The 22799-nt window shown below is 34.7% G+C and overlaps 1 protein-coding gene across 2 annotated transcripts in view; it reads left to right on the forward strand.

Moving 5' to 3' along the window:
- The window catches only part of LOC124356985, a 191458-nt gene that overhangs the window by 31980 nt on the left and 136679 nt on the right, over window positions 1-22799 (forward strand). The window contains exons 1-2 of one of the 2 annotated variants that reach the window (XM_046808338.1): window positions 3630-3855; window positions 7935-8252. In XM_046808338.1, coding sequence (XP_046664294.1) covers window positions 7939-8252 — 314 coding nt within the window. In that variant the 5' untranslated portion in view covers window positions 3630-3855; window positions 7935-7938. Of the gene's footprint in view, window positions 1-3629; window positions 3856-7934; window positions 8253-22799 lie in introns of those variants that run through there. The other variant, XM_046808337.1, reaches the window with a different exon arrangement.

Genomic DNA, 22799 nt, shown 5'->3' on the forward strand with positions numbered 1-22799 from the left:
CAACAATTACATATAAAAACTGCTTAAGATAAGGATGTAAAGTTTTATGGGACTTGATGGTTTTTATTTATGCGAATTTTTATATTTCATAACAAAGTAAAAACTTCATTCTGTGGTGACAAATTTTGAATTTTACATTCTATATAGGAGTATCCTCTATATATTTTTCTGCTTTCAGGACTGCTTTAAAATCAGCATCCACCGTTTTTATTACCCTGAGTTTCTAATCTTTCCTCTGGCTATTTTAAAGTAAACCTCTTCTAAGGGTACATGTACATAACACAATAACTCGTCCCTCTTACTCTGGTTATTTTAGAGAAAAAATACTTGATTCATCAATTTGGATTTAATTTTAGTATTATAGCATACATATCCTTTACAGTATATAAATGTTCTTGAAATATTTTTGTGCAACTTTAACTAGTTTTTTATCACCATAATTTGGGATGTCTATATACCACCTACCTACATATTATATAGTTTTATATTAACACTTGAATATTCTTCGTTTCAAATAAAAGTATAAACATTCCTCATTCATTAAGGATTAATATTTTCAAAAGCTTTCCGATTCCAGAAGCGGACTTTTCTTTACTTCACCACACTGGTTTAATATTGTTTGTCATGAACTAACTGATATCAAATTATTTATGACAGGAATGTTGTTATCTGAGAAAAAGCCTTATGTTTTGTTAATTTTAAAATTTGCGTTATTGATTTGAATTCTTAAAATATATAACTTACGCCATTCATAAAGATATTAGCATAGCCTAACAAAATATTATAAATTGAAATGTTAATACTTATAATTATTTCGTAAAAAGTGGGAACAGATTAATTAATTGGTATAATATCCAAATATTAATATACAGTGGATGATACAGCGAAGACGAGAATAGCTTTATTTAATTTTAAAATAATCACTGCAATAATAAATCAATCTTTTTATTTCTGTGAGGCCTTTTGGTTTCAAATAAACGGTTCCCACTTCCACTTTTATTTCAGTTATGTGGTTCTGATGATGTTATCTTTAACCCTTTCCGGGCCAGGCGGCAATATATTGCCGCCTTGATATTCTTCGTTTTCTTAAATAAATACGACGTCAAATGATTAAAGTTTTATATTTTTTATTCCCTGGTATATTTGTAGATAAGTAATATTAATATCATTTTTATTTTGGAGGTCTATGCATTTTTATTTCGTAATTGTCACGTGACATTATCAGGTGACTCGATCTATTGTTGTTAATTCTTTATGCTTTAGTGTAATCGTATTATTGTATGCTGGATTCTCCTTTATTATTTTATTTTGTGGTTGTAAATATTAGTAGTGTTAGTAGTTACGTGCTTAGCCATTGTGTGTAGTAGTTACAATGACTGACAATTTGCGATCTTACGGGATTGTAAGTAGCATATTTGTAAATAGAAAAAGTGTAAGTAAATTTCAAAATAAATTGTGTAAATATTTCTTGGTAAATAGTGTTTTTAACTGTATTGAAACTGTTTATGGATCCTACAATCATCTGTTTACCGGTAAATCCATAATGTGAATATTTATTTTAAGTTTCTTGCATTGTAAGAGACAGTTGCTTTATCACTTGTTGCGAAGTACAATTATGCGTATTTATACAAAATGTGTCATAAAGAATTTATTTATGAGAGAAATAACACAAAATTTTGTATGGTTGTTCCTTTCTAAATGTACAATATAATAAAATAACTTCCCACGGTAAAATTATTTTTCCTTTTTTAGTTATTTAAAAAAAATATAAAAAAATAAAAAAATTTTATTTAATCTATTAAAACACTATTTTTTAAAAATTTTAAATTACTTAAAACTACATCTATATATTTCTTGTTGATAGTATACATCTATACGAGTAATTTGGTGCAACCTTTAGGTCATTCTCTAATTGTTATGAAAAGTTATAAATTTTAATCTTAGATACTGCAAAATCGCCAATTTTAGACTGGCACTTTTGACTAGTCACAGGGGATATGATATGTGAAAAAATTTTGCAACATCTCATATTTGGTCCTGGCCCTGAAAGGGTTAAAAACGAATGGCTTTGCAGAAATAAATGGAATTATTGGACTGTTTGTTTTTAAATCAATTAATAAAATGTAGTAATAAAGTTATCATTTACAATGTATTAAATAGCTTTTCTAAATTAATTATATTAGACCATCCCTGTCCTATGAGTAGTTAGTATTTCCCCGCAGATCCCGGGTTCGAATACCGGTTCGGTCACGATACTTTCGCATTGTAACAAATCCATTTGAACCTAGGCCTATACTGAAATAGCGTGAAAGGTGTCGAGTAAGAGGTACAGATCATAAATCCACTAAAATTGGTTTAATTTTAGATTTCTGAATGTTTTTTAACAAGCCCATTGCCCTTATAATCTACCTTATATGCATTTATAAAATTACATTGTGCAGCTTTGTTTATTGTATATTAATTCAATGTATATACGACAGATATTATACAGTAGTTAATGCCAAGTGGAGTGGTCATTGGTCTTTTTTATATATCCCTGGTCTTTGTCCGGTAGCAGAAAACATCAGGTTCGCACAATATTTTGCATCGACGGTATTCCCCAGAACAATGGTAACGAATATTCAAACTCTGGAAGGTTGTTCAGCAGAAGGGATTGTCGATTTGTCTAATTCAAGCGAGGGATAAGGATGATTCTTATTAGGTTGAAATGTAGAAAAGGATGGCAAATCTGAAATAATGAAATAATGATTTATATTCTGCATGAATCTGCATGAATATTAAAATCCAAATTTACCTACTCTTACTGATGTGGTGTAATCTTGTCGATATGCCCGTATTCAGGTATTGAAATCTACCAACACAGTGTAATTCAATATGCCGTCTTTACTTTCTAATTTTGTTTTATCTTCAAACCATATCTTTAGAGAGAGTGCGTAATTCCAAGTTGCTTTAGTTCTACTTCTGAGGGTGGAAATACAATTCTGTATTCCACAGCATAGGTAAACATTAAAGTCTTCTGAAACTACTGAGTGTCAAAATAACTCAGTATGGAAGTGAATTTTAGGGAAATACCAGCTGGACATTCGCCTGTTATTACTACTGTTTCACGCTTACTCGTATGTGAAAACAAGATGTGCATACAAGTAGATGATATCTTCGCAGTGTACATTTAGTGAGTTCCATTCAGCGTAATCCTGCTTGACTGTCTAAATGAAGCTCTAAACCTGCCCGTTTCATTGCATTAAGAAATAGTTGCTTCAATAAATTGTAGAAATTCTAGATTTTTATTTTAGCTGCGTCATCATTTAACAGTGTGATCCCGGTGGAAAAAAACAATTAAGTTACTTAATGAATTATTGACCGGTATACTGATGTAATTGGTTTAATTAACTGAGTAATTAATGCATATTGCTTTTGGTGTGGTTAGACACATGAAATTCCTGGCCATTTACAGTAGGTTTAAGTACCATTAACCCTCTTTCGTGGTTTTGAAGGGGGTTGCCTTTGCACTTGAACTCATTCATTGCAGTCGCGATTGATGAAGGCTGAATGAATTTCAGACCGCAGGGGAGAGTTTTGTTCCTAGACCATGGTGTACCTTGGGCCAGGGGTCGTGTCTGGCTTGTGCTGCTTCCTAGCGGCCTCGCGGTCAACCCCGTCAACCATTTTGATCCACTCAGTGGCTCAATGCTTAGTGAAGTTATAGAGGCGTGCGTTGTTATATAGTGTGGTAATATTAAATCATTGTTTTCGTGAGTTGACAATATTTTTTGCAGCTAACAGTTGTGTTTGAGTGTCGTTATCAAGTGAATACCAGAACATATTCTCCTACCACACTTGATCGCATACTCAGTGGTGAGTAAAATGCATACCGTATTATGTTTTGTAAATAGATTAAAAGCCGCCTCACGCCGCACGTCCATCGATCCACTGGAGTGATGGGTTGTATGCTCGGTTAAAGACGCCCACCTGCTTATTAAACGGACGCCGCACACCGCCGGTGAATGGATGTGTTGGAATCGCTCGCCGACCGACATACAACGTCAACGTCCGCGTGGAAGTTTTCAGCTGCGCATGCGCACTGCATCGCTTCTACAGACACCTGAGACACCCGCCCCACGAGTACCTCGCCGCGCGGTGTACCACCCTTCTAGCAGACTAGCACAACACCACGCGGTGTGTTTATTGGTCGCTGAATACTGTTATCCGTTTTGTTTGAACCTCAGTTGTGTTAGTTGTATTGAGTTTGCTTATTTTATCGATTATGATTAATTATGGAGCAGCTGATAGAAGTGAGAATACATATAGCGCTGTGGGATACTCGGTTACTTGCATATCGAGATGTGGCAGCTAAAGAAAAAGTTGATTATAAGTATTCAATTTGAACAATTGTAATGATTGATACACTTTTTGTACCAAATATACCCGTAATTATAATTTATGACAAGTGAGCAACAAACAGAAAGGCCTTATTCATATAAATATAAGGTCTAGTAATGCATTACGGAGAAACTAATTATAGACATAGGCTACATTCGTCATATATATATATATATATATATATATATATATATATATATATATATAAAACCAATATTTGTCTGGGCAGCCATTTGTTGAAAGCGACACCCAGTGTACCTTGGGCCACTGGCTCACGGTACAAGACGTTTTAATTTTTTTTCCAGGCATTCAGGCCGTATGTAACTTACAATGTCTAGAAGTAGGACATGGCCCAAAAGTAAGCCTGTGTATGAAGATTTTTTAAGACAGGCTCAGTGGCCGTCAATATAGTGACCCAGAAAAAATGACATACCGCGAAGCGTATTTAATATCAGTAGATGAACACTAAGAAGTATTTTCTAATGAAGAGCAAGTAGTCTTATTAACTATAGGCCTATTACAAATTTTGCAAAAATGCAATTCGGACTGTCTAAAAATAGAGCTAAAACTAGTTTTTAATTTACTAAAGCCAATAACAATCAAATGCCTGGTATTTATAATTATGACCAAGTCGCTGGTGAAGAGTAGATGAGAAGGTTTTTAAAAGGACATAGAAGACAATTGTCAATCCACAAGCCGAATGCTACAAAAGCTGGAGCCATATGACTAGTTTCGACAGAACAAGTGTTGGACTATTTTTCAACATAATCAAAGCGTTTCACAACAAAAAAGGTACTATTTCACCTGATATAGTATATTTGGAATCTGGATGAAACTGTTCTAAGCACAATACAAGGACAGTCCTTGTTACGAAGGGTGTAAAGCAAATAGGCAGTGTTAAATCAGCCGAACGAGGGTCCCTTGTGACGATTGCTGCTGTGAATGCTGTTGGCAGTTCGTTTCCTACGATGCTAATTATTCCTACGTGTGGATTTTAAAGACAGGATGCTGTATGGTGGACCAGTAGATGTACTGGAACAGCAAACCCATCGGGGTGGTTCAGTGAATAGGCATTAGTTCAGTTTTTGGATCTTTTTTTGAAAATTGTTAAGAGTTCAATAGGCGATGGTGACAATATTGGAGACCAGCGGTGTAGGTGCATTTTGTGTGGCAGTTGGGTTTCCTTTGTGCCGGGATGTAGAAGAAGACGAATGGAAGCAATACTTTTGTGATTTTTGTAGAAATAAGTCAAACCAATAGTTTTTGACTTTTTTAGTTTGAACATTAGTGACATGTTCAACAGTAATATAATAAAATAGTAACAATAAGCCTCTTCGTGATTAATCCTATTACATTACTTTTGCTTTATACTTGGCCCAAGGTACATCACGCTTACCCCAAGGTACACGAGCATTGTATACCATGAACTATTATGTAAAATATTTTAGTAGAACTGTTAAAGAATGTTCCTAAATAGTTATAATTAAAATTGCCATTTCTTGTTGAGCAAAATACCTATGGATTATAGCTGGAATGTTTTTAAATTAACAAATGTTATGTACTTACAAAGTGATGTACATCAGTCTCTCCCATATTTGAGAAGTACCGTAGCTAATTCTACTATTTTTACAATTTCTAACATGCCCAAAATTATTTAGCTGTTGACGTATTACTTGAAGGGACTTAGTAACCACATACATTCATAGATAGCAGACCTACACACTACGGTAAATATTGTCAATCGTACACTCGTATATATGTATTGCGTAAAGTACAGTCATATACAATGCATTACGCAAGCTTCTTACTCTAACTAGCCATGTTTTCTGATGAAATACTAACTATTGTCAATCGTACACATATCATATTGCGTAACGTATAATCATATACAAGACATTACGCAAGCTACATACTCTAACAAGCTATGTTTTCTGATGAAATACTAACCATTGTCAATCTTATACTCGTACATATGATTGCGTAACGTATAATCATATACAATGCATTACGCAAGCTTATTACTCTAACGAGCTATGTTTTCTGATGAAATACTAACTATTGTCAGTCGTACACATGTATTGCGTAACGTACAATCATATACAATTCATTACGCAAGCTTCTTACTCTAACGAGCTATGTTTTTTTATGAAATAATAACTATTGTCAGTCGTACACATGTATTGCGTAACGTACAATCATATACAATGCATTACGCAAGCTTCTTACTCTGACGAGCTATGTTTTCTGATGAAATACTAACTATTGTCAATCGTACACTCGTACACATGTATTGCGTAACTTACAATCATATACAATTCATTACGCAAGCTTCTTACTCTAACGAGCTATGTTTTCTGATGAAATACTAACTATTGTCAATCGTACACTCGTACACATGTATTGCGTAACGTACAATCATATACAATTCATTACGCAAGCTTCTTACTCTAACGAGCTATGTTTTTTTATGAAATAATAACTATTGTCAGTCGTACACATGTATTGCGTAACGTACAATCATATACAATGCATTACGCAAGCTTCTTACTCTGACGAGCTATGTTTTCTGATGAAATACTAACTATTGTCAATCGTACACTCGTACACATGTATTGCGTAACGTACAATCATATACAATGCATTACGCAAGCTTCTTACTCTGACGAGCTATGTTTTCTGATGAAATACTAACTATTGCCAATCGTATACTCGTACACATGAATTGCGTAACTTACAATCATATACAATGCATTACGCAAGCTTCTTACTCTGACGAGCTATGTTTTCTGATGAAATACTAACTATTGCCAATCGTACACTCGTACACATGTATTGCGTAACGTACAATCATATACAATGCATTACGCAAGCTTCTTACTCTGACGAGCTATGTTTTCTGATGAAATACTAACTATTGCCAATCGTATACTCGTACACATGAATTGCGTAACTTACAATCATATACAATGCATAACGCAAGCTTCTTACTCTGACTAGCTATGTTTTCTGATGAAATACTAACTATTGCCAATCGTACACTCGTACACATGTATTGCGTAACGTACAACCATATGCAATCCATTACGCAAGCTTCTTACTCTGACGAGCTATGTTTTCTGATGAAATACTAACTATTGTCATTCGTACACTCGTACCCATGTATTGCGTCACGTACAATCATATACAATACATTACGCAATCTGCGAGCGATATTCTCGGTCCAATTTTTAAATTGATTATTTCATACTGTGCAAGGAATTAGTTGTATTACTATCAGTATAGTTAATATCGGTATACCTTTGTGATAATATATATATATATATATATATATATATATATATATATATAATTTTCTATCAAATTTACACGCGTGTTGCTTAACAACCACCCTAACCTACAAATATACTTTTCTAGCAAATTAATTTCAAACAATTTTTTATTTAAAATGATTCCCTTTTGTATTTATTAAATTAAAAATCGAAAAAATTAAATTGTACATTTGTTATGTAACTAATATTTGTCGTGTACTATTTTACAGTATTTTGTTTTTACAGAAAAATGCCACGTCGGAGTGGAAGTAATATTGGTCGACGTACACGAAAGGCACAAATGATCTTTAATCGTCGTCGATTGAACAGACCAGTTGAAGAACACTCGACAGATAATGTAGAAGAACACCCGACTGACACTGTAGAAGAACACCCGAGGGACAATGTAGAAGAACACTCGACGGATCATAAAGAAGAATACTCGACAGATAGTGTAGAAGAACACTCGACGGATAACGTAGAAGAACACTCGACGGATAATGTAAATTTAAGAGATCAAGTTCGTGCTAATTTTAAACGCTGGCTTGAAGAACATTACGTAAGGTAAGAGAACAGCTGTTTAAGAAACTTGCATGTTAAGTACTACAACTTAATTGAAAAGCCTTATTCTCGATTTAAGATTAGTTAGTCTGAGGTGTAATGGACGTCTCAAAAGTTCGTGGGATTTTCTCACAAACTTAACCATATTCGACTTCCATCAACAGAAAGCTCAGTAAGTACATTAGTATCATACATAGTACATCCAAATACGTCCTCACTATTTTCCTGATTAAGTACTGAACACTGTTTGTCTCAGTCTGGGACACCCAAGTTAATTTGCAGCCTCAGTAAGTACATTAGTATCATACATAGTACATCCAAATACGTCCTCACTATTTTCCTGAATAAGTACTGAACACTGTTTGTCTCAGTCTGGGACACCCAAGTTAATTTGCAGCCTCAGTAAGTACATTAGTATCATACATAGTACATCCAAATACGTCCTCACTATTTTCCTGAATAAGTACTGAACACTGTTTGTCTCAGTCTGGGACACCCAAGTTAATTTGCAGCCTCAGTAAGTACATTAGTATCATACATAGTACATCCAAATACGTCCTCACTATTTTCCTGAATAAGTACTGAACACTGTTTGTCTCAGTCTGGGACACCCAAGTTAATTTGCAGCCTGTATACTATATAACATTTATTTAAGTTTAATGGTAGGATTAAGATTGGACTGGATTGCATTGTGCGATAGACTGATACATTTACAAGTATTAGTGAACAGAGTGACCCGGCAAACTTCTCAAGTGTACTTCTTTGAGCGAAACTGATGTTTTATAGCGTAAAGTTAGGTGTTACATTTAGCGGATTGTATGTAAAATTAACTAAATAATTGCATACAATACATTACAGACCTGCAAGACCACCCATATCTGAGATATAAGACAAAATTTGCAAAATTCTGTCTCGAAAAACATGCTTTGTTTAGATTTGAAGTACATTAACTTCATTAAATGGGTAATAAATACGTAAACTATTTCACCAAAACTTGTAGAGAGTTTAAGTTTGAAGAGGATGATGTAAAATAGGCCATTAATCCAATAATAAACAAACACAAAGTTTAAAAATTAATGTTTGATTCAACACAAACGAAAAATAAGACATAAATTGCGATATACGTTTATTAAATGAACGTTCTTCGTAAATAGAAAATATTTTACGCCATAGAAACACCAGTTTCGCTTTATTTCCGTCTTTTCCCAGAAAATCGGACGAAATATTTCGGTCAGGGTAGTTTGCTAACAAAACGTTCCGGACATATATGTTTATATGAACTTTTTTTATTATTTTGATGAGAGGAAACCAACTGAGAAGTTGTTTTAGGATTACTTAATGATTACACTGTAGAATAATCTGAAAAGGTTCATATTTTCCAAACAAGAGGAACCTTGAAGGCATGAACCACACGGATTTGATCGTATTTTGAAAATCTCTTTTATGAGGTAAGTAAGTTAAGAGAATATTTCTTCTTAGAAAACATTTACTGACGTGTTCGGATCGATGATTGAGGTGTAATCTTGAACCTCTTTAGTACGCGTATAACATCGATTTAAGTTACAATAAAAATCGCGCAGTTATGAATGTTGCACCAAGTCATTTCAATATACCTTTGACAGTTTAGTAGGAGGTGCTATACTACCACCTAAAATGAGGTAGTTCTTTGTGTTATTTAAGCTACACCATTCTGGACTTTCAACGTTTTGTGACTACTATAATGCAGGAAACAAGTGAACACAGAGACCATAGGAAATGGAATCACAAAGCAATACATAAGACACTAAATGCAATTTGTATGACAGAAAATCCACGAGGGGACATCGCGCCCGGTTTTCACTGTTCTCAGCGCGGTGCCGCCACGGCAGGCGGTGTGGTGGAAGGGGGGGTGCCGTGACGTCGCTGGCCTGATCAGGCCAGATACCGCCACCGCGCCTGCACCGCGTTGCAACTTGCAGGGACTTGCCGTGTTGGCGTTGAACATGTGTTACATTGGCGCACTGTCGTTTACACGCTGCTGCACATGCCGAAGTGATTTAATTGAGGTTGATCCTCAGTGATCTGATGTGGATTTAGTTTATTTATGCAGTGTCAAAATGAGTTGTTGTGCTGTGGCTACTTGTCTAAATAACTCTAAAAAGACTAAAGGAAGTGAACAGCGAGTAGTGTACCATAAGTTTCCAAAAGACAGTGAGACTTGTAAAATTTGGTTATCAAAGTGTAAAAGAGGAGACGCGGTAAATTGTAAGTATGCCTATGTGTGTAGTGATCATTTTGCACCATCTGACTACATTGATGACATGAAAAATCGCTTATTAGGGCTGCCTCAGAAATTGTTATTAAAGCCCTTTGTTGTTCCGTCAATAAAACTTCCCACTATCAGTAATTACGATGACGATGTACGCAATGAACGGATAGAAAAACGACGTGTTCGTAAAAACGCAATTGAACGATTAGACAGTTCTACTAGACATTTACATTGCCTAAGGTAAGTCACAAAATATTTTCAAATACATATCCATAAAGTTATTTAAATAATTATTAATCAATAAGATGTGTGCAAATTGAAAAAAAGTAGATTCGACGGATATTATTTCTTTCCAAAAATTATTCTATTATTCATTTGTATAGAAAAGCCTAAGGGAATATTAATAATATTTTATTCCAATTCTACCAATGAAACTTATAGATAAACTAATTTACTACAACTTTGCCGCTAAGTTTGTTTTTAACCAAAAAAATAACGCTTATAAACTTTAAATGTATTGCATTACGGAGTTCAAACACGCCTTTTTGTGGTTGTACAATTTTCAAATCGATATAAACTGAAATATATTTATACTGCTAGTTTCGGCAGATCACACAGTTTAAGAATATATAAGGATGTCCTTAATTACATTATTCTACTGATGTGTAATAGCGTGCAAACCGTAACGCTCCCATAGTGGCAAGCGGGTAGACGCGGCAGACGTCAGGTTCGTGACGTATGCGGTCACGTGACCAGGGGGTCACGCCGGCAGGCAAAATGGTGCAGCCCTTGATACTAGGCCCTGGATTAATATAGCGTATAAAATATGTATTGCTAGAATATACCGAAGTAATTTGATAGAGCGAACAAGGATTGGAAGTTCATATACTTTACTACCGAAAAATAATACTTAGGGTACAGACAAAAGCAGCAAGTGTGGCCATCAGATACGTTATACGAGGCGTGTTCAGAAAGTAAGTACCGTTTCATTCTACTGCCGCTGCGCTGTAGCTTTGAAACCGACGATGGAGTAGTGGCTACATTCGTTGGCCGGAACCTTTTACGAAGGGGGTATAGACAAATTGATCACCCGCTACGACAAGGGTTTGAACATCGATTGAAGCTATGTCGAAAACTAGTTTAAGGTTTGGGCATTCATGTAGAAGTAAAATTTTGTTGAACAAATTGTTTCACTTGTTTTTTAACGGTACTTACTTTCGGAACACGCCTCTTACGCTTTCTTTTAGGAAATGTTTAGGGGATTTTTAGGGAATATTTTTACATTGGCCTTATTGGTAACCATGACTGCAACAAGGAAATAGCAGACAATTAAATTTGAAAACGGAATACACCCATAAAAGATTCAAACCTTTGACATATTAACTCGTGTATCCTAAGTAAACCAACACATACAACATCACTATGTAACCCACTTCCATGAACAAAAATCTGAATATATAATGTGGCAAGGTATATGTCCTATATAGGCATCATATATGGTGATTGTCACTCGTGTGATTTGGCTCAACTTTTTATACATTTTTATATGGGTAATCATAATGACAACGATAAAATTTCAGAACAAACAAATATGTTAAAACTGATTACACAAGTAGCCTAGCTATCAGGAAGATATCTCAAGAAAGATGGTATCTGTAGACTTTAAAGTTTGCTTGTAACTTAACTCAGTCATTGTTACACAGTTTGCTCAATGAACTGTTCAATTAGGAACTCAGTAAATGCGAGTAATCTCTGCTTCAGGGCTAGAATATAACACGAGTTAAGTGTGGCACGGAAGGCAAGGGCTGAAGGGTGTGTACGCCGCGCCGCTCCCGCCGTCGCCCTCGCGGTGCATTTATTTGCTTCGTAGTTTATCGATCTGTTCCTTCCCCTTCCCACCCCCTTCAATTGTGGCCCAATCCTGTGACGTAATTACAGCCTACCACCTTGACCTGTTGTAATGAAACTGCTGTCACTGAGCTATAAACAAACAATATCAAATGAATAATATAGGCAATGTTTATTAAAACCTCGTTGTAAATATTTGCTCAGGTTTATACACAGAAGCGTAAATTTATTTAGCAAAAGTTACATGGTAAAATGGACACAGCAAACAAATATTTTTAAACAAGTATTTAAACCAAGTAACCAGTGGCGTAGCGAAGGGGGGGTCCAAGGGGGTCCGGACCTCCCCCGAAATTTTAAGACATAAAAAAATGAAGCATGGAGCAGGAGAAAAAAGGAGAGTTATCATTACTCTTGTCTACAAACATTAAATTGATTGATTTAATTGATGAAAGTGACCGTTGTTAAAAATATAATTGTCCTTTCGTTTAAATCATAAAGTATCAAACGATACTTTTGGGCTCGGCTTTTCGGATAGTGTAGTGTAATCACGGTATTTCTATAGGGCGCGGTCACGTGACGTGGCAAAGTAACCTGAACCGTAACACGGCGAACAGTCTAAATTAGCGACCACTTCGTTCAAATTCGTCTTGGGGACGTAAAATGACCGATTAGAATTAAGTTACGACGTTGAATTTTAGGTGTCATTAAACTATAGACGTGTATATAATTATCGAACAAAATAAAAAAATCAGTGTTGGTCGGAAAATACACTTGAAAAACTCTACTGATTAGAACTTCAGCTAATTTGGACTTCAGTGATTGAGGTAAACGTGGTGTTTTCGGTTGAGTTATGACGACGATTTTTGTTACCATTAAAACTGTACACTGTACCTATATAATTATCGAGAAAAAAAATTCCGTTCGGTAAAAACCGAATAAAAGCTCTCTACAGATTCAAGTTTTGATGATTTTTGGATTTCACTGGTTGAGTGGTTGAGGTAAAAGTGGTACTTAGAATTATGTTAGGACGTTGATTTTAGGTATTAATTCAACGCCGACTAATACATATATAATTATCGAGAAACAAAACAATAAAATCACTTCCGGACGGAAAATACTGAAGAAAAGCTCTCTACAGATTCAAGTTTTGACGATTTTGGATTTCACTGGTTGAGGTAAAATTGGTACTTAGAATTATGTTAGGACGTTGATTTTAGGTATTAATTCAACGCCGACTAATACATATAATTATCGAGAAAAAAAAACAAAAAAAAAATCACTTCCGGACGGAAAATACCGAATAAAAGCTCTACAGATTCAAATTTTGACGATTTTGGATTTCACTGGTTGAGTCGTTGATATAAAAGTGGTACTTAGAAATTATGTTAGAACATTGATTTTGGGTATCAATTGATTGCCGACTAATAACTACATAATTATCGAAGAAAATATTGAAAAAATCACTTCCGGTCGGATAATGAGAAGTGATAAGAAGTTCCGACTACTTTGGATTTCACTGACTGAGGTATTATTTCATTTTCCTTTGTATATTTTCTGATCGGAAGTGATCATTTTTGTTTTTCTTTCTTGTAGTTATATATTTATTAGTCGGCCGTTGAATTAATACCTAAAATCAATGTCGTAACATAATTATAAGTACTACTTTTACCTCAACCACTCAATCAGTGAAATCCAAAATCGTTTTAACAAACTTGAATCTGTAGAGAGCTTTTCTTTGGTATTTACCGACCGGAAGTGATTTTTTTCTCGATATATATATATATATATATATATATATATATATATATATATATATATATATATATAATATATATATATATATATTATAGTTAGTCGAATACAGTTTTAATGATAACAAAAAATCGTCGCCCTAACTCAATCAAAAATATCACGTTTACCTCAATAAATGAAGTCCGAAGTAGTTGAAGTTCTAATCATTAGAGTTTTTCATGTGTATTTTATTTCCGACCAAAAGTGATTTTTTCCGATAATTATGTTCTCGTCTACAGTGTAATGATACAAAAAATTGTCATTATAACTCATTCATAAATACCTCTATCAGTGAAATCCCAAAGCAACTTCTAATCAGTAGAGTTTTTTTCCGGTGCATTTTCCGACACTTAATTTTGATCTGTACCCGAGCAACGCTTGAAAATTGCCCACCTTTTCTAAAGGGTTTTCGGCCGTCAGTAGCCCAATGTCCCCGAAGGGGTATTTCATTTTCTCCACAGAATATAGTTGTGTCAATTATACACTTGAGTGAAGCTCTGTTTTTGTTCTTCTTCTTTCTTATTCAGTGAATGCAACATCACATTGGTGCCTTCTACTCGGCCGGAATCGAACTTCGTAAAGTTTCTGTAGCTATACAAGAAAAATTTGTGGTACTAGAGTTGCTGTGAGAGTTGAATTTGCCTATTGCATCTTTCCACTTTCTATAAGGCATAGTTACTAAAGCTCCATATTTTTACCTTTTACCAGTGAACTCATTGGCAAGTAACACACAAAGCGTCCCCCGGATCCCGGTTTCGGACCCCCCCCCCGAACGAAATTTCTGGCTACGCTACTGCAAGTAACCTTGTACTTAGTTAAAGTTGCAAGGTTTTTTTACTGTAAATAGTCTGTAAAAATTATGAAGTTTAGGATACAGCGTGAAAGCTTTACAAATTTTATAAGTAATTTATAATCAAAAGCGGGTTTTATTGATACCAGTTAAATTTTACCAGTACATGGCACGAACTTTACGTATTTGTAACAATCATAATAAAAGTAATGCTTGCATATTTGTATCTTTATTCTCAGTTTTGTGTCAGTGTTGTTTTACAAATTCTAAATATTTCTTGTTCAAAGACATGTGCATGCATAGAGCATAGTCATTAAATAGTTTTTATTATATAATGTCAAAACTATGTATTATATAGTAGTAGTAGTATATTGCTATTATACAATCATTGTCATTAAAACTGAAATCGATAGACAATCACGCATCTGTTAATAGCCCAGGCTAAGGAGCTCCGTCCAACAGCTCGTCCACAGAGAAACATGGACGAGCTCGCATGTTTTAACAATTACTGCTTTAAATTCTTTTTAATGGATGCCTCAGTTGAAGAAGCTTTCAGCCTATGCGGCAGAAAATTGAATATATTGGGACCAACATATGGCATGGATCTTTTGATGATGTTGCTGTGGTGGTGCGTAATGATGAGTGTATTTCTGTTTCTGGTGGAATACAGATGATTATATATATATATATATATATATATAGGGAAATATTGCAGATTTTTTAATTATACATTGAGACATAAAATATAAAGAGCGAAGGCAAAGTAAAAATGTTTTCATTACTGAACACTGTCCGACAACTGTCACGACTACCCAAGCCACACATCACTCTTAACAGTTTTTTTTTGCAATTTAAAAACTCTCCCAACAGAGTTAACTGGGGCCGTTCCCCAAAACATCAGCCCATTACATTATGCGCATTTACATTGTTTGTACGCTGAATACAAAAACACTAGCCTAATAGCCAGAGCAAACTGTCGGACTATGAGACACAACCAAATTAAGTTTAATCTTTTTTTCATATTAAAGTTACATTTTACAAAAAAAATTGCTGATTAAATTTTGTTTTCAAGAATTTTTTTGATTTGTTGTCTGCCACTATCTAGTATTCTATTGAATTATGAACGGCAGCGTAGTTCTCTGAAAAAAATCGTACAGGGGTAACAAACAGTTAATTGGCTCGTAGCTTAGCGAAATATATCACTTGAGGGGCTGGAAAGATGATATTTCTGTCTGTCTGTCTGTCCGCACGATGACTCGAAAACTAACAGAAATACAGACTTTGATTTTGCAGGAAGCTTCATTTCTTTATTGGCATCATCGAATTCGATGATAGTGCATAGTATTTGATCGTTAGTGAACATTATTACATTGGTCCTCTGGATATTAACGAGAAAAATATAGAATAAAAAAGTTCGTAAACAAACAAACTGAGCACAATCATGTGAGCCATAGTAACACATGTGACCTACAGTTGCCATTTTGCATGCAGCCTCAGTATAGCCTGTTGCGACATGTGGTGTGGCACCTGTTACAAGGGTCTCTGATAACATCGAGATTATCACGCCATAGACAATCCTCACTGAGGTTAACAACTACGACACGTCAACGGTAGTTCCTAGGTCTGGCCGTCGATTCGCGCTATTAACAGTATTCCTGTGGGACTTTAGAGACTATGTTTTTGTGGCCGCAGTTGTCAACAATAAAAACCGTAAACAGGATAGAAAGGGTAACGCTTTTGCCGCTCGTATAACACACTAAACTCTTGAACTAAATCACTTCCGTGCCATTAAAACTTGTACGCACTCATTCGACTGTTTTCATCTCATAATGATAATTTCTGATCAATTTGGCACATTCAAACGAAAAGTATCGTCTCGCGCCATTTTTTTTAAATCGGGTAGTTAATCATACACTATGTTGTACCAAGTAATAAATTTTTAAGAGTTGCTACAGTGACTAGTTTTATTGACGTAATTCAATTAATGTAATGTATGAACACAAGCAGGGTCCGGAGTCTTACAAGCACGATCCGGAAGTCTTGTTTTCAATTTAACAAGTTTTACAAACAACTTACGATAGACGACTACATATGCATCAAGTCAAGAATCGTTTGTTTGAGGTATGTTATACATTTTGAATATAACCACAACACATAGAAACATGGAATTGTGGAACTTTTGTTAAAAAAAGCTGTTGTGTGCTCATCAAGTTTGACCCAATGTAAGAAGGTATCGTTTGGTTAAATACTACTACATTTTAAACAATGTTATGTTTTAAAAGTATACATCGTTATAAAATATAACTTCAATAGTGATTTATCAGTGAATAGATCAACAACTTACTTATGCCTATACACAGTGGCATATATGTCGTTTCATGAATTACGTGATCCCTACTTTCGAATAAAAAGATTTAGATACCCGGTTTTTGGCGCTCATCGACCAAACTGCAACTTTGTAAATTCACATCTCGGAAACATGTGATCCAACTAATAAAAAACCTTTACAACAAAATATGTACAAGTCTACTATTTTGGAATGTATAGTTTTCGAATTTTAGAGTTATTTAAAAGAAGGTTGTTATTAATATCTTAATTTTTATTCTTGACCTGGAAGTTAAAAAGAAACTCAGCATTAGATACGTAAAGGAGATCGGTCTCTATCTTGGGGCGTGTTATGTTGTCAACCGCAACTTTTAATTTTTAATACAGATTTAATTGAGCAGGATTTGTTAATTTATCGCGGCCGGCGGCACCCACTCGTTCGAACACGCAAACCGCCAGTCTACCGAGGACGGTGTTGCCACGATCGTCTATTAACCTAATTGTTAAGGCTGCGCTCTACCACTCTGGTGAACGCTGATGCAAAGGTTTTGAATCTGCCTCATTGAAGGCTCATTTATTGAGCTATTGCAAACATATTGACGTCATTTAAGTAACTAAATATTTGTATACGTGCATTAGTTTTTTAAATTTCAATTTCGATTCAACTTAATCTGCACATCAGGTGGAAAGATTTTTAATGAAGGGTATTTTCAACGCTTCATAAAATAAAAACTTGATTTTTATTAAAGAATTGAATACAGACATTCGTAGATTGGAATATAGTAAGCGTAAAACTGCAAACGGTTTATTAAAAAGTTCTGAAGTTAAGGTACAATAAGGCAGACATGAAAGGTCTGCAAGCGCTATTCAACGCTCTGTCAGGTGGCGCGCGTGGCGGCTACAACCGGAAACTGTAGGCTACTCTCCCACCACTACCTGCTGGATATATCCCCTCACCCGCTTTCGCTAGGTTATAACGTATGGCCTTTCAGTGTTGGTGTATCACTCGTGTTTACAAGTTCGATATAGTTACAAAATGCCAAATCCAAGACTAACAAAGAAGCAACGTCTGCCACTGAGTGCAAAGAGGAGAAAGAACCGTGGCCAGAATCTTAGACGCTGGCGTGAAGAACATACAGGGAAGAATAACATCAGGTAAGAGATGTTATATAAGAGATTTATCGCGACCGGCGGCACCCACTCGTTCGAACACGCAAACCGCCAGACTACTGAGGGCTAGGGATGTTGCGATATTATCGATATCAATATATATCGATATTATCGTTTCGATATATCCTATATTGATATCGATATAAGTTATCCGATATTATCGTGATATCGGAAGAAACATACAAATATCGGGGTTTTGATATAATGTTGAATGAAAAGTTGTAATTATTTATTATTTTGGCTTTATTCGTTTTACGAAAGCAAAACTCAAACAACTTGCTTTGTTCAGTTGTTAAATGCAACGCCAGCAAAGAAATTAACTTTGCAGATTAAGTAAAAAGTAACCAGACGATGCTTGGTTCAGTTAAGCATATATAATATAGTTGCTTTTAAAAAAATGAAAGTGTTGTTCGTAAAACCCAGTTTAGATTCTTATAGATTTATATTGAAATTTAAAATTGTAATTTTTATTCATATTTTGGCAAATGTTTTTTAATAATTGTGCTTCAAATGATTCTTAGTTAGAAAATGTTAAATAGAATTATTTAAGGAATTTCTTTTTTTATCCTTAAATAATTGCATTTTTTAATGTATTAAGTTGTACTTGTATTAAAAACATTATTTTGGAAATGAACTCGTAAGTTGTATCTTTGATTATACTAGTTACGCACTCTCATACAATAAAAGGTTATATACACCAATTTAATCATTCCCCTTTCCTTATTTATCGATATCGGTCGATATTAAGGATATCGATATTTGGATTCAATAATATCGGTGTATCGATATCCAAGCTTGATATTGATATCGATAACAAATATCGGAACTAGCCTCATATTGCAACAACCCTCAGTGAGGGCGGTGTTGCCACGATCGTCTATTAACCTAATTGTTAAGGTTGTCCATATGTCCGTATCACACGCTCTGACCGCTAGGGCGCATGCGCGTTTCCTGTGTTTAGCAGTTGCAACGAAACAGTCTGCTGTCCCGTTCCTAACGCTATCATTTTGGAGTTTTACCTTGTATAAAAGTAGGAAAATGTGAATATTTTTAGTTTCATGAGTTATATATCCAGAAAATGGCATTTTCTTAATGATTAATACGTTTAAACTTACGTTTTCAAACTATATATCATTTAAAAATTATACGTATTTAAATTTTTATTTAATAAAAATCAATTTTTTAAGAATAGATAGTTATGATAAGAGAATAATTTGTTATAAATATTTTGACCTGATTATAAAATGTTCCTAAATGCATGAAACTCCTGTGGAATGGTCACACAATTGTTTCTTCAAAGAGGCATTTGAAAGTGCAGTAATTTATTTATTTTTAATAAAAACAATTATACTTTAAAGCTGTTATAGACCCGGAAAATGACTTCTTAATGGTTAATAACTGTAAAAATTACATTTTTAATTATATATTATTTAAATAGTACTGTTAATAAGAAAATTGTTCTTTTATGAATATATATGTATATATACAAACAAATATAGGCAATATATATATATATATATATATATATATATATATATATATATGTTTGTTTGACCTGATTATAACATTTGTCTAAATACTATTTTAAATGTGCAATGGTTACACAATATTTACTTGTCTGTATTCAATTTAATATTTTAAAAGACAGTATTTAATTAATCTTTGCTAACAAATGTAATTTGATTTAAAAACCAATTGCACTATTTTAAAAGCTTCTAAAATGTTTTGCAAATTGAGTTTGCAGCTACCGTTAATTACTTGACTACTAAAATGTTCATATTTTTATGTAGTTCAGTACTTTTGAAGATTGAACACTGCAAACCGGCAATGTTCTACGAACATAGATACTTTTCCATACTATTGTTCTTGGTGTTCTAATTGAGAAGTGTGTAGAGTTTCAAAATGACCTGCACATAACTTAGTATGTCAAGGAAGCTTGTGTAAACCTCTTCGTGGGGCTCACTGTGTAGGTATAGATAGAAAACTAATTGTATTGAATGTTATCCATTAGCATTACCGCGTATTGCAATGTATTCCAAGATATTCCAATGAATTGCACCACGCAATAAGTTATCGAAATGTTCTATGGAGATACACCTCTTTACGGGTTTAAAATAACACTTCTGGCTTGGGAAAATTTCCAAGTGTTTTGTGGGCCGAATCACAAAAGAGCATAACACTTCTGACGTCAATACAATACGAGCGATTCTCGTCCAACCAGCGTTCGTTGCCCGACAGTATCAGCCTCTTCGATCTCGACTCATCGCGATTATCGTGCGCCGGACGTCACCCTGTAACAGCCTTGTTTACAAACAAAGGGGAACAAACTGTTTTCGTTATATAAAACACCAGTTGTTACCCAATAATTGAAACAGGCCGATACAACGGATTATGGAAGGATTCGACACAACGTTAAAAAACATTACACGTAATTTCTTACGAAGACCCTTGAAACTTTGATGTCCTTTGACCTCTTGACATAAAAATAGTTCTTCATTGGACCTATTCCGAAAGTTTTAAATGTCTAGAGCATTTCTATGAAGAGATATAGCACGGAAAGACAGACGATGACACGATTTTCACTCCCTGGTCATCAATAATGATTCGCTATAAAATGTATGAGGTTCCCTTGGATTGGAGTAAATGTAAATCTTAGCTTCAGTTTTTAGCGACTTTATGTTGTGTACTTTTTCTAAATATATTAAGAGACAAAGTGGTACATACAATTGTTTCATATGTATAACTAACAGAACTTCTATTATTATGGTAGTACAATGGCCATCTCTTTTTTGTTTTTTGTTTTTTTTGCTGAGCGTTAGCGAAGCCTATTACACAGGTTGATAGAATATCCCTTCTATCTGCCCGGAGGATATAAAAATGTCGTTTCTGTCTGTCTGTCCGCAGAACATTTCCGCATGAAATGATTTATAGACTTGGATTGTTGCATGGAACCTCAGTGAAGCTTGTTACACGATATGTGGCCTGGTGTACCCCTAGCGTGTTTATCTAACCTCTATTTTTGTTGAAACCAAGAGAAGTTTTAAACATGTAAATGTGTATCTGGAACCATCTTGGAAACCAGAGGCACTGCTGAAGATAGAGACACATTTGTCTGTGTTATGTAGAATATATGTAATTTGACTAAATGGTATTACGTTTATTTAAAATTTTAAAAAATTGCAATTTCTTTGCGTTATATTTGATCAAAACCATGCCACTATCGAATCCATAACACACGTATATTATATAAACAATCATTTCGTTGAAGGAGGAGCTATTGGAAAAAGAAAAAAATCACAATTATCCAATACTTTTAATATTTTCACACAAGGCCTTTCGACATCAAAGATGCCATTGTCAGGTGTGAATAAAAGAATAATAAATAAATAATTATTTCGTTATTTTCTTTTGTTACTTGAGCTGGGGTACAAACGTCCCCAAAATGACTACGTTATTCTTAGAATTCCTCATGTAGTAATACAATAAGATCGTATAGTTATGCTTGCTTTTTGAAAACGCGTCATTTAGGGCTGTAACTGACAAATTATAAAAGGTTAACAAAAAATAAAAAAGCAACAAAAATAAACAGCGCTTTAAAAGAAACCCTCGTTATCTGGAGACAATCGTTTTGACTCCAGATTCCAGTTCAATCACTAGATCCTGGAACCTTTAATTTTAAAGCAGTACCTGAAAAAGTAGCCAAGTTAACTGAGTGCACGCCACCTCCCCTCCCTGACCCCGCACTTTACCAGCTCCGCGATTACCCACTGTAACTTTACCCTCGCTCAGCGCGCGCTAAATAACGTGCTATTATTAACTTTGCACTGATATAAACACGTGTTTAATTTAGCGTGGCGCTTTAGCGGATCACGTGCAGTTTATCGTACAACGATACGCCGCTTGATGCATCGTACAAAGATGTCTGTAGCAGCGTCCGAGCATCGTGGCCTATAAATAAGACTTCTAATTTAAGTGCACTAAGTGCATGTTTTTAGAGTCAGCGTGCATGGAGTTGACACACAGCATGGTCGTTAGGTTTCCTGACTTATGCGTGCCATTACGCTCTGGTATGATTTGTTTGTTTAATCAGATTGTAATTACGTGTTGGTGTTGTTATTTATTGGCACGAAGAAGAGGCATATCTAAATGTAGTGTTGCTGATTGTTTGTGTCAACAACAATAGCAAATGTCCAGAAACCCCTGTTTCCTTCACAATCCCTCTATTGTCAAGAAATAAGAAGACGAGCAATTTCAAGTACACACAAACGATGCAGCAATACTTGCAATACCGTTGAGAGTCTTCGGATATTGAGGATACCTAAGCAAAATCACAAGAACGGGTTAGTAGTGCAATCTATTTTGGGGTCAGACCATTTTT

The sequence above is a fragment of the Homalodisca vitripennis genome, chromosome 3, assembly GCF_021130785.1.
Source record: "Homalodisca vitripennis isolate AUS2020 chromosome 3, UT_GWSS_2.1, whole genome shotgun sequence".
NCBI classification, from domain to species: Eukaryota; Metazoa; Arthropoda; class Insecta; order Hemiptera; family Cicadellidae; genus Homalodisca; species Homalodisca vitripennis.